This window comes from Artemia sp. Qi Xiang Cuo, chromosome 7 (assembly GCF_049724085.1).
Source record: "Artemia sp. Qi Xiang Cuo chromosome 7, ASM4972408v1, whole genome shotgun sequence".
Taxonomy (NCBI): Eukaryota; Metazoa; Arthropoda; class Branchiopoda; order Anostraca; family Artemiidae; genus Artemia; species Artemia sp. Qi Xiang Cuo.
The window spans coordinates 13,836,644-13,849,624 of record NC_142800.1 but is presented as its reverse complement, the minus strand read 5'-3'; the positions used below and the strand labels follow the sequence as shown (position 1 = coordinate 13,849,624).

Genomic DNA, 12,981 nt, shown 5'->3' with positions numbered 1-12,981 from the left:
TCGAAAGTGATTGGAGGGCAACTAACCCCCCTCTTACACCCACCTTTTCCCCATACACATCCGATCAAAATTTTGAGACAGCCATTTTATTAAACGTAGTTTCAAGTTCTGGAAATTAGGTCTTTGAGGATGACAACTCCCCCACAGCCCTCAGGGCAAGGGTTGTAAGTTATGCCCTGGGGGCATATAAGGTTTTGCATATTCAACATTGTCGTAGAAACATCAGAAATGCCTCATTCGATTGGAAATTTAAATGGCTAGTTCCCTTTTTAATAGTCAAAAGTGATTCTAAGGCAACTGACACCCCTTCCACGCCCATCATTTCCTCAGACACATCCGATCAAATTTTGATTTAGCCATTTTGTTCAACGTAGTTGAAATTTCTGAAAATCATATGTTTGAGCAGGACATTCCCCCCACAGTCTTCAGGGGCAAGGGTTATAAGTTATGCCCTGGGGGCATATATGGTTCTTATGGAAGACATGCTCGTATAAACTTCAGAGAGGGCTCATTTGATTGGAAATTGAAAGTTCTAGTTCACTGTTAAGTGTCAAAAGATATTGGAGGGTAACCAGCTTCCCCCCAACCCCCCCTCCCCCCAAGTGCATCCAATAAAAGTTTTGAAATGGCTATTTTGTTAAAAATAGTTCAAAGATCATATAACAAAAATTCCGTTGCCGACACAACCCACCAGAGCCCGGGGGGCAGGGGTTGTAAGTTATGCCCTGGGGGCATATATGGGTCTTATGGAAGGGATGCTCGTATTAACTTCAAAGAGGGATCATTTGATTGTAAATTGAAAGTTCTACTTCATTTTTTAAGAGTCAAAAGAGATTGGAGGGCACCTACCCCCCTCCTCCACGCCTTTTTTCCTCAAACCCATCCGATAAGAACTTTGAGATAGTTTTTTTTCAATAGTTCAAAAACCATACAACGAAAACTTAGGGGTCAACACAGCCCCCCAGGGCCCGAGGGCAGGTGTTGTAATTTATGCCCTGGGGGAATATATGGTTCTTATTGAAGGGATGCTCGTAAAAACTTTAGAGTTGGCTCATTTGATTGGAAATTAAAATTTCAAAGTTAAGTTTTTTAGAGTCAAAAGGGATAGGAGGGCAACTAGCCCCCCCCCCGTCCCCCCGCCCCCTTTTCCCAAAATGCATCCAATAAAAATTTTGAGATAGCCATTAAGTTAAAAGTTTTCCCAAAAGTCAGATAAAAAAAACTCAGGTGTCGTCACAACCCCCCAGGGACCGGGGCAGGCATTGTAAGTTATGCCCTGGGACATATGCTGTTCGTATGAAAGGGATTCTCGTATAAACTTCAGAGAGGCCTCATTTGATTGGATATTGAAAGTCCGAGCTCACTTTTTAATAGTCGAAAGAGATCCGAGGGAAGCTAGCCCCCCCCCCCCCACGCCTTCTTTTTCAAAACCCATCAGTTGAAAATTTTTAGACACACATCTTATTAAAAAAAATAGTTCAAAGGTCGGATAAGAAAAACTACGGTGTCAATAAAGCCCCCCAGGGCAGAGGGGAAGGCGTTCTAAGTTATGCCGTAAGGGCATGTATGGTTCTCATTAAAGGGATGCTCGTATAAACTTCATATTCAACTTCATAAATTGGTCTAAAACCTACTGCGTCATTGGTACTTTACTGTAAACTATATGCGTCTTGAACAGTCTTGGAAAGTATAAACAACATCAAATTGAATATTTGATGTATAATGATATTAATTGTTGAAAGATCCATCAGTTCAAGAATTTGTTTCACAGTAATTGTATTTTTATTTTCAATACCGTAAGAACTGGAAAAGAAAATATTTGTAACATAATCGGTTTTCAATTAAGCGCCAATGACGCAGTAAGCTTTTGGTTTTTACTTACAGTTAGGAAAGGAGGCAGTCCAAACACTTGTTTGTAGGAAAACTATATTCGTCTTTAACAACTTTAAAAGAGCTAATAAATTAAACAGAATATTTGATGTATAATGATATTAATTAGCTGAGAACTACTGAGAGCTTCTGAGTTCTCAGCAAGGCCCCCCCCAGGCCACTCAGCTTGTCCCCAGGTGGCGGATAGGGGAACTTCCTACAGATGTGTAGGGTACCTCATGGGTAGTGAGGCGTGGACCAAGGGGGGACCCAGTCTCTGGGGGTCTTGAAACATAGCTGGCGCAACCTTGTCTGGGGGCCATAAATTAAGATGGAGGATGAGGATGGCTCCTTTGATGTGCACTGGGCAGGGCCCATCGATGTATGGATACGTCCCGTCAGTCATAAATCTTCCCCCAGCAGTGGGTTAAATTGCTGGTGTTGCAGGACACCAAAAGGGCGCACTATCGGTAATAGATACAGTCGGCCCCTGATAGGGACAGAGAGGAGTGGCTTACCGCTGTCCCGAAGCCAGCCAAGAAACCCCTTCTTTAATTTTAATGATGAAGATGAATAAGAGATTAAATGTGAGAACCAGTGCTACCGCGTCCGGGGTAACCGACGATAATGCGTTAAGAGCTACCGCTTCCGGGGCAGCCGACGACTCGACGATCATGAATCGCGCGAATATATCTACGTTGACAACTCCAAGCCTGGAGGCTATTGTTTCTCCAAAAATAACTATGTCAATAGGTCCCCTCAACACTAGAACCCTCGCTAAACAAGGAAAAATAGACCTACTCCTAAGAGAGATAAAACGGTACAGCTGGGACGTTATTAATCTCGCCGAAACCCATCTTCCAGTCACTGGTGAAGAGAAACATGGAGAATTTACCCTTCTACTTTCGGGACGTAATGATGGGAAACATCGACAAGGTGTAAGTTTCCTACTGTCTAATAAAGCCAGAAAATCCTTAATCTTCGTAACCCCCCTCACGGAACGGATCATCATGATTCGCCTGATAGGTTCACCCACCAACCTCACAATCATCCCAGTATATGCTCTGGATTCCAACAGAGACGACGAAGAGGCTGAAAACTCCTATCTTAAGCTTCAAAGTCTAGTTGATTATGTCCCTAAAAATGACATCATCTTTGTCATTGTTGACTTCAACGCCATCGTTGGAAACAACCACAAAGGACACGAAGCTGTAATGGGCTAATTTGGACATGGAAAAATGAACAGACGAGGAGAACGCCTTATCGAATTCTGCAGAGACAGCGATTTAGTCATTACAAACACACTGTTCAAGCACAGACCTCACCGTAAGACATCCTGGACCGCACCGGATGGAAAAGCTAAAAACTTAATAGGCTATATCCTCGTGTCTAGACGTTGGAAAACGTCCGTCCTAAACACGGTCACGCTAGCTGGTGTTGACTTTGACAGCGACCACTTGCTTGTCATGTCTAGGTTCAAAACAAGACTTAAAACAGCATCAAAGTTGTCTAAGAAAACCCCCAAATTTTGGGTAGATCTACTGAAAGACGAGAACACACGTATGACCTATATCACCATTCTATCCGAAAAAATTTCGGAGCTCACGTCGAGCTCTCCATCTATCCTGTCTAAGGAAGATATTGACAACCTGGTGACTAGCAGCACAAATATCATATGTGACGTCGCTCATTCCACACTGGTAACCCAAAAAACCAATCAGAAACCTTGGATAACAGACAAGAACATCTCCCTCTGCGACGAAAAGCGCCAACTCACAAACAAGCAAGATAAAGAAAGTAGGGACCGATACAAGCAACTCAAACGAGCTGTAGAGAAAACCATCAGACATGCTCATCGTGCTTTTATTAAAGAAACGTGTGATCAATGTGAATCGGCCTTCAGGAAAGGAGACCCCCCCTACATGCATAGAAGAGTGCGGGATTTGGCCAAAAAGAAGGACATCAAAGCTTGTTCCCTTCTCGACGAACATGGAAACCAAATACAATCCACAGAAGGAATCCGCTCTCGATGGAAAAACCATTTTAAAAATAAACTGAATCTGGACATCCACCCAGACCCAACAATTCTAGACACTTTCTCAATAACCTCTACAGATCCAAGTCCTCCCCCTCTTCACTCTGAAATAGAAGCAGCTATCAGAGACTTGAGAACAAACAAAGCTGCCGGTCCCGATGGAATCCAGCCCGAAGTACTGAAAGTAAACAGCAAACCACTTTTTGACCTTTACCACAAAATTGCCACACCTGCTTGGAAAAAATGTCACTTCCCCTCACCCTGGTGCGAAGCCATGATAATCCCCCGGCATAAGAAAGGCTCTAAAGCTGTCTGCGAGAACTACCGCCCAATAAGTCTTAGCAGCCACGCATCAAAAATCCTCACAAGAGTCATGCTCGGGCGTATACGAGCCATTTCCTCAATGGCCATTTCGGAATACCAAGCCGGATTCTGACCTAATAGATCAACAATTTATCAGATATTCACTGTTTAGCCGATCATGGAAAAGTATAGCGAACATGGCCGCAGCATCTACCACCTTTTCATAGACTTTAAACAAGCTTTCGATAACATATGGAGAGAAGGTCTATGGCACATCCTTCTTCACTTTGGCATCCCATCCAACCTGATCTCGCTGATCAAAGACATGTATAAGAAGTTCAGAAGCCGCGTCATGACTGGAGAAAGACTTACCGAGAGCTTCAAAACCTCTACCGGAGTGCTTCAAGGTTGCCTAATATCATCTTAGCTGTTCAATCTGTTCCTAACTGCAGCCCTTTCACTCACAGACAACCCACCCGGCGCCCATGTCGGAGGAGCGGTGATAGACAAACTAGAATATGCTGATGACATAGACCTAATAGCCGAGTCCCTTCAAGATCTACAATCTCAGGCTAACAGCGTTCACTCGTCCATCAATCTCTTCGGGATGGCCATCAACACCTCAAAAACGAAAGCCATGCGCTGCTAACGCAAACTCGATTCAAAGGTAAATCTCAGCCTTCAGCTTGGTGGAGATATCATTGAGTGGGTGGAAGGCTTCACCTACCTTGGGAGCTTACTTACTTCTGATAACAACCAACTCAAAGACATCAGGAGACACCTGACACTTGCGAACTCCAGTTTTAAAGCTCTGATGCCCACCTGGAGGAATAAGAACTTAACAACAACTCTCAAAATGAGACTCTTCTACTCCCTCATTATTCCGATCGCCATCTATGCCTGTGAATCTTGGACGCTTAAAACAGACAATAAATGCCGCCTAGCTGCGTTTGAAACCAAATCACTACGATACATCACTGGTATCACCTACCACGACAGAATCTCCAACTCCAAGCTTCTCCATAATCTGAAAGTCAAATTTACAATACTGGACAAAATAAAACTACAACAACTCAAATGGCTTGGACATACCCAAAGCATGGCTAGCACTCGTCCCCCGAAGATAACCTTCAATGGACGAGTACACGGTTCTCGCCCCAGAGGTCGCCCTCCGAAGAGATGGAAAGAAAACTTCTCACCGTGAAACCTGCCACAACTCTGCCGCCTGGCCGACAACAGAAGCACATACAGGAGCCACATCAATGAACTGGTTGAAGAAGAGGCCTCAAAATGACCTTCAAGGACGGATGGGACATGAGTCAAGTAAGTCAATGACATTAATTGCTGAAAGCTCATCAGTTCAAAATGTTACTATAATTTTAATGTTTATTTTCAATATTAAGTACAAAACAAAAATTTGTCAAAAAATTGGTTTTCAGTAAAGCGCCAATGACGCAGTAGGTTTTAGACTTTTACAGTGAGAGAAGGAAGTCATACCCAAACTCTTGTTTATAGTTATTTTTGTTCTTCAAGCTTGATTTGCATATTCAATATCAGTTTTACTCGTTACAATATTCATTTATTAATTTACCTTGATATCTACTATATATTTGTTTGCATTGACTGTTTTTTTAATTTTTGTTCGTTTCAAGTTTCATTTCTACTTCAATAGGAAAATATTTTTTTCGTTTTAAGCTCGATTTTTATATTCAATCTAATTATTACTCGCTTTAAGATATATTTATTCATTTACATTGTTACTTGTCGTATCTTTTCGCTATGATTTTTTACTTAATGTCTCTTCGTTTTGGGCTTCATTTATTCTTTAATAATAATTTCTGGTCGTTTTGGGTTCTAATTTAAAAAGGTATTTGTATCTGCTGAGCTTAGGTTTAAAATGGCCTTTACTTTTCTTAGAAAAACTTATTTTTCGGAAAGTTTCTTTTAATTAATTTCCGAAAAAGAAAAAAAACACCCCAAAAGGACAAATGATCTCAACAAAATCCCAGCATATAGAGAGGCCTATTGAAGGGTTTTCAACCTCTAATATACAATAATGTGGAATTTATATTTTTTTGGAGAAGCCAGGTCACGGATAGGTGTTTATTTGTTTGTTTGTTATTGTTTTTTTCGTTTTTTTTTTTGGGTTGATTTTTTCCAGGGGTCCAATAGTTCCAGAAAATAAGGATAAGAATTGTTCTGTGAAAAAACAAAAAGTTCTGATGCCCTTTTAAAATAACACAAAATTTTGTGCCATGGTAAATTGGTGTTTTCTGCTATTTTGTGAGAAAAATTTAAAACTTTGCCCCCAAAACGACCAAATTGCTATCAATTGAAAAATCTGAGGAAGCCAAGCAGTTAAAAACAAAATACCGATAAATTACATTTTGAGCTCCCACAAATGAATGTGTATTGTCAGTTTAATATACATATACTGATATTTAGAAATCAAAATGTTAATATTATTTGATTTATTAAAGTTATAAAAATAAAAGCATTTATATTTTTTCAGTACAGTGCAAATTATGTTCTGGCCTTGGTAAGGCTTAGGGGTTTTAAGCCCTACTCATGTTAAATTCGGCTTGTTTTGAGTTTGACTCAGTTATTTATTGTAATTTGTATTCGTTTTGGGTTTCATTTATTCATCGATGCTAATTTGTGGTAGTTTCACGCTTGGTAGATTATTTGATTTTATTTTTGCTCATTTCCGGTTTAATGGAGTAATTTACATTTCTTTGAAAAACTTATTTTATGGAAAAAGTTTTTTTTAATTAATTATAAAGAAAATATCACGACTAACATAGTTATACCATTTTCATTTTCATAATAAATTCCAACAAAATTCATAATAAAATTTTTATGTGTCTTTAAAAGATGTGATAAAAAAGGTTGAAAAAATTTCAAAAATGAAATATTTCCATAGCAACCGAGTCATTTTGGTGAAAAGTAGGTACTAGTGCATTAGATGGTCACTTTTATATACTATGCAAGGAAACCAGTCATGCAAGGACAGACGAAACCTGCCAGAGACCGGTTATTTTCAAAGAGACCGCTGTTATGAAATGGAATGCAGAATAGTTTTCATTGCGTTTACGATAATTAAACTGTTGTTTTTTGGGATTTAGGGGGGGAGGTACCTAGGTTAGGTTAGGTTACGTATTTAATATACGCTATGCTTTACCCCCCCCCTAATGTACAAATATATAGCCCAAATGTTTTTCTAAACTATTCTATATTCATCTTATTTTATTTTATTTCATTAGCATTAACCAAACTTGATTTTTTAGAAGTGACCATCTAATGCACCAGTACCGAAAAGTACAACCCCTATGGGGTATGCTTGTATTTATAGAGACTTTGAGAAACTACTAAGACCAATTTCGATTAAAAGTACAACCCCTATGGGTCTGATCAGACCAATAGAGGCATGGGGGGACCTTATGAAACGTTATGGCTATAGTCGAACAGATGCCAGCAATAAGGGGGTTACCGTAGATGAATTCAAGCATCTATGGCAAGTAGAAAGCTATCTTATACTCCCATGGCTCACCCCTGCTGCCACCTACAACTTTTTTACATAATTTTATCGATCCACGAACGGGTCAATGACCCCTTCGAGAACACGTGGTTAATTTATTGTTTCCAAGGAGAATTGTTTCCGGAAGTTTATTAATATCTTTGGAGTTCGACCAGAATTGTTTCCGGGGCAAAGTTTAGATCACAGATGACAGATGATGTCATGGTTGATTGATATGACACGAAAGTGGAATTAATTTGTTGTTTCTAAAGGGAATTATTGATTCACGAAAGGGGAATTAATTTGTTGTTTCTAAGGGGAATTATTGATTCAAGAAATGGGAATTAATTTGTTGTTTCTAAGGGGAAGGTGGGGAAGAGATATATTGATTGCGTAATCGAAGGGAGAGAATTCCCGAAAAATTGATTACATAATCGGTTGAGCCCTATCAGGAGCTCGTGACGGGAATCCATTTATGTGCATAGAATGACGTAATCGACTAGGACAGTTGGATTTCTGAGAAATTGATTACATAATCGGGAGAACCCGATCAGAAGGTCCTGACGGGAACAAGTTCCTTTCTTAATGTCCCTCCTAAACCCATTTTTCAACTTGAAATACTTATGTTTTTCAACCAAAACTATACTTTACAGCTTTTTGGATACCTCAAAACCAAGAAATACTTTTCAATGACCATTTCAGAGCCACTTGCTTTTCTAATGTCCCTTCTAGACCCATTTTCCAACTTGCAGAATTTGTTGTTTCTAAGGATAAGGTGGGGAAGAGATATATTGATTGCGTAATCGAAGGGAGAGAATTCCCGAGAAATTGATTACATAATCGGTAGAACCCTATCAGGAGCTCGTGAAGGTAATCCATTTATGTGCATAGAATACCGTAATCGACTAGGACAGTTGGATTTCTGAGAAATTGATTACATAATCGGTAGAACCCTATCAGAAGGTCCTGACGGGAACAAGTTCCTTTCTTAATGTCCATCCTAAACCCATTTTTCAACTTGAAGTACTTATCCTTTTCACCCACAACTATACTTTACAGCTTTTTGGATACATCAACACCAAGAAATACTTTTCAAAGACCATTTCAGAGCAAGTTACTATCTTAATATCTATCTTACACCTTTTTTTCAAATCGCACCACTTATCAGTTTCATCCCCGGCTACACATTACAGTTTCTTGGATACCTCAACACGATTAAATACTTTTCAAACACAATTTAAGAATAAATTCATTTCTTATTGACCGTCATAAACCCTTTTTCCAACTTGAAGTAATTATCTTTTTCAAACACAACTATACTTTACAGCTTTTTGGTTACCTCAACACCAAGAAATAATTTTCAAAGACCATTTCAGAGCAAGCTACTTTCTTAATGTCCCTCCTAAACCTTTTTTCCAACTTGAAGTACTTATCTTTTTCACCCACAACTATACTTTACAGCTTTTTGGATACCTCAACACCAAGAAATACTTAGGCTAGGCTATATTGTCCCTCCTAAACCCATTTTCCAACTTGAAGTACTTATCTTTTTCACCCACAACTATACTTTACAGCATGTTTGATACATCAACACCTATAAATAATTTTGAAATACCATTTCAGAGCCATTTATTTTCTTATTGTGCATCCTAAGACAAGTCTCCAACTTTAATGCCAGATATTTGTCACCAAAAACTAACCTGGACAGATTTTAGGGTACCTCATCACCAAGAAAAAATTTTAAAATAAAATTTCTGAGCCAGTTACTTTCTTAATGTACCCCCTAAACCCATTTTTCAACTTGAAGTACTTATCTTTTTCACCCACAACTATACTTTACAGCTTTTTGGTTACCTCAACACCAAGAAATACTTTTCAAAGACCATTGCAGAACAAGTTCTTTTCTTAGTGACCGTCCTAAACCCATTTTCCAACTTGAAGTACTTATCTTTTTCACCCACAACTATAATGGAGTAATTTACTTTTCTTTGAAAAACTTATTTTATGGAAAAAGTTTTTTTTAATTAATTATAAAGAAAATATCACGACTAACATAGTTATACCATTTTCATTTTCATAATAAATTCCAACAAAATTCATAATAAAATTTTTTATCACAAGTATACCCTGTGTCTTTAAAAGATGTGATAAAAAAGGTTGAAAAAATTTCAAAAATGAAATATTTCCATAGCAACCGAGTCATTTTGGTGAAAAGTAGGTACTAGTGCATTAGATGGTCACTTTTATATACTATGCAAGGAAACCAGTCATGCAAGGACAGACGAAACCTGCCAGAGACCGGTTATTTTCAAAGAGACCGCTGTTATTAAATGGAATGCAGAATAGTTTTCATTGCGTTTACGATATTTAAACTGTTGTTTTTTGGGGTTTAGGGGGGGAGGGTACCTAGGTGAGGTTAGGTTACTTATTTAATAAATGCTTTGCTTTACCCCCCATCCCTAATGTGCAAATACATAGCAGAAATTTGTTTATAAACTATTATATATTCATCCTGTTTTATTTTATTTCATTAGCATTAACCAAACTTGACTTTTTAGAAGTGACCATTTAATGCACCAGTACCAAAAAGTACAACCCCTATGGGGTATGCTTGTATTTATAGAGACTTTGAGAAACTACTAAGACCAATTTCGATTAAAAGTACAACCCCTATGGGTCTGATCAGACCAATAGAGGCATGGGGGGACCTTATGAAACGTTATGGCTATAGTCGAACAGATGCCAGCAATAAGGGGGTTACCGTAGATGAATTCAAGCATCTATGGCAAGTAGAAAGCTATCTTATACTCCCATGGCTCACCCCTGCTGCCACCTACAACTTTTTTACATAATTTTATCGATCCACGAACGGGTCAATGACCCCTTCGAGAACACGTGGTTAATTTATTGTTTCCAAGGAGAATTGTTTCCGGAAGTTTATTAATATCTTTGGAGTTCGACCAGAATTGTTTCCGGGGCAAAGTTTAGATCACACATGACAGATGATGTCATGGTTGATTGATATGACATGAAAGTGGAATTAATTTGTTGTTTCTAAAGGGAATTATTGATTCACGAAAGGGGAATTAATTTGTTGTTTCTAAGGGGAATTATTGATTCAAGAAATGGGAATTAATTTGTTGTTTCTAAGGGGAAGGTGGGGAACAGATATATTGATTGCGTAATCGAAGGGAGAGAATTCCCAAAAAATTGATTACATAATCGGTAGAGCCCTATCAGGAGCTCGTGACGGGAATCCATTTATGTGCATAGAATGACAAATCGACTAGGACAGTTGGATTTCTGAGAAATTGATTACATAATCGGTAGAACCCTATCAGAAGGTCCTGACGGGAACAAGTTCCTTTCTTAATGTCTATCCTAAACCCATTTTCCAACTTGAAGTACTTATCTTTTTCACCCACAACTATACTTTACAGCTTTTTGGATACTTCAACACCAAGAAATACTTTTCAAAGACCATTTCAGAGCAAGTTACTTTCTTAATGTCCCTCCTAAACCCATTTTCCAACTTGAAGAATTTGTTGTTTCTAAGGGGAAGGTGGGGAAGAGATATATTGATTGCGTAATCGAAGGGAGAGAATTCCCGAGAAATTGATTACATAATCGGTAGAACCCTATCAGGAGCTCGTGACGGGAATCCATTTATGTGCATAGAATACCGTAATCGACTAGGACAGTTGGATTTCTGAGAAATTGATGACATAATCGGTAAAACCCTATCAGAAGGTCCTGACGGGAACAAGTTCCTTTCTTAATGTCCCTCCTAAACCCATTTTTCAACTTGAAGTACTTATCTTTTTCACCCAAAACTATACTTTACAGCTTTTTGGATACTTAAACACCAAGAAATACTTTTCAAAGACCATTTCAGAGCAAGTTTCTTTTCTTAATGTCCCTCCTAAACCCATTTTCCAACATGAAGTACTTATCTTTTTCACCCACAACTATACTTTACAGCTTTTTGGTTACCTCAACACCAAGAAATACTTTTGAAAGACCTTTTCAGAGCAAGTTAATTTCTTAATGTCCCTTATAATCCGTTTGTTAAAATTTAAGTACTTATCTTTTTCACCCACAACTAAACTTTACAGCTTTTTGGATACCTCAACACCAAGAAATACTTTTCAATGACCATTTCAGAGCAAGGCACTTTCTTAATGTCCCTCCTAAACCCATTTTTCAACTTGAAGTACTTATCTTTTTCACCCACAACTATACTTTACAGCTTTTTGGTTACCTCAACCCCAAGAAATACTTTTCAAAGACCATTTCAGAGCAAGTTACTTTTCTTAGTGACCCTCCTAAACCCATTTTCCATCTTGAAGAAATTATCTTTTTCACACACAACTATACTTTACAGCTTTTTGGTTACCTCAACACCAAGAAATACTTTTCAAAGACCATTTCAGAGCAAGTTACTTTCTTAATGACCCTCCTAAATCCATTTTCCAACTTGAAGTACTTATCTTTTTCATTCACAACTATACTTTACAGCTTTTTGGATACCTCGACACCAAAAAATACTTTTCAAAGACCATTTCAGAGCAAGTTACTTTCTTAATGTCCCTCCTAAACCCATTTTCCAACTTGAAGTACTTATCTTTTTCACCCACAACTATACTTTACAGCTTTGTGGATACCTCAACACCAAGAAATACTTTTCAAAGACCATTTCAGAGCAAGTTACTTTCTTACTGTCACTTCTAAACCCTTTTTCCAACTTGTATTACTTATCTTTTTCACACCAAAATTTACTTTAAATCTTTTTTGGATACCTCTATTAAAATAAATATCTTACAAATACCCTTTCAGATAACCTTTTTTTTCTTACTGACACTCAACAACCAATTTTAAAAAATTACTTAATTTTCTTTTTAAACCACAACTGTACTTTACCGCTTTTGGATACCTCAACACCAATATATACTTTTCAAAGACCATTTCAGAGCAAGTTAATTTATTAATGTCCCTTCTAAACCTATTTTACAAGTTGAAGTACTTATCTTTTTCACCCACAACTATACTTTACAGCTTTTTGGATACCTCAACACCAAGAAATACTTTTCAAAGACCATTTCAGAGCAAGTTACTTTACTTATTTACCGTAATAAACCCATATTCCAACATGAGGTAATTATCTTTTTCATCCACAACTATACTTTACAGCTTTTTGGATACCTCAGCATCAAGAAATACTTTTTAAGGACCATTTAAGAGCAACTTGATGTCTTAA

The 12,981-nt window shown here is 38.0% G+C and overlaps 2 protein-coding genes across 2 annotated transcripts; both read left to right on the top strand.

Moving 5' to 3' along the window:
* The first annotated feature begins 2,438 nt into the window (after window positions 1–2,438).
* Window positions 2,439–3,092, top strand: LOC148949980 (protein CFDP2-like). The gene has a single exon (XM_089091755.1). The coding sequence runs from the start codon at window positions 2,439–2,441 to the stop codon at window positions 3,090–3,092; it is 654 nt and encodes a 217-aa protein (XP_088947881.1).
* Window positions 3,093–3,107: 15 nt separating this feature from the next.
* On the top strand, window positions 3,108–4,856 carry LOC148949979 (uncharacterized). Its single transcript, XM_089091754.1, has 2 exons — window positions 3,108–3,840; window positions 4,675–4,856. The coding sequence occupies exons 1-2, from the start codon at window positions 3,108–3,110 to the stop codon at window positions 4,854–4,856; spliced, it is 915 nt and encodes a 304-aa protein (XP_088947880.1).
* Window positions 4,857–12,981: the final 8,125 nt, after the last annotated feature.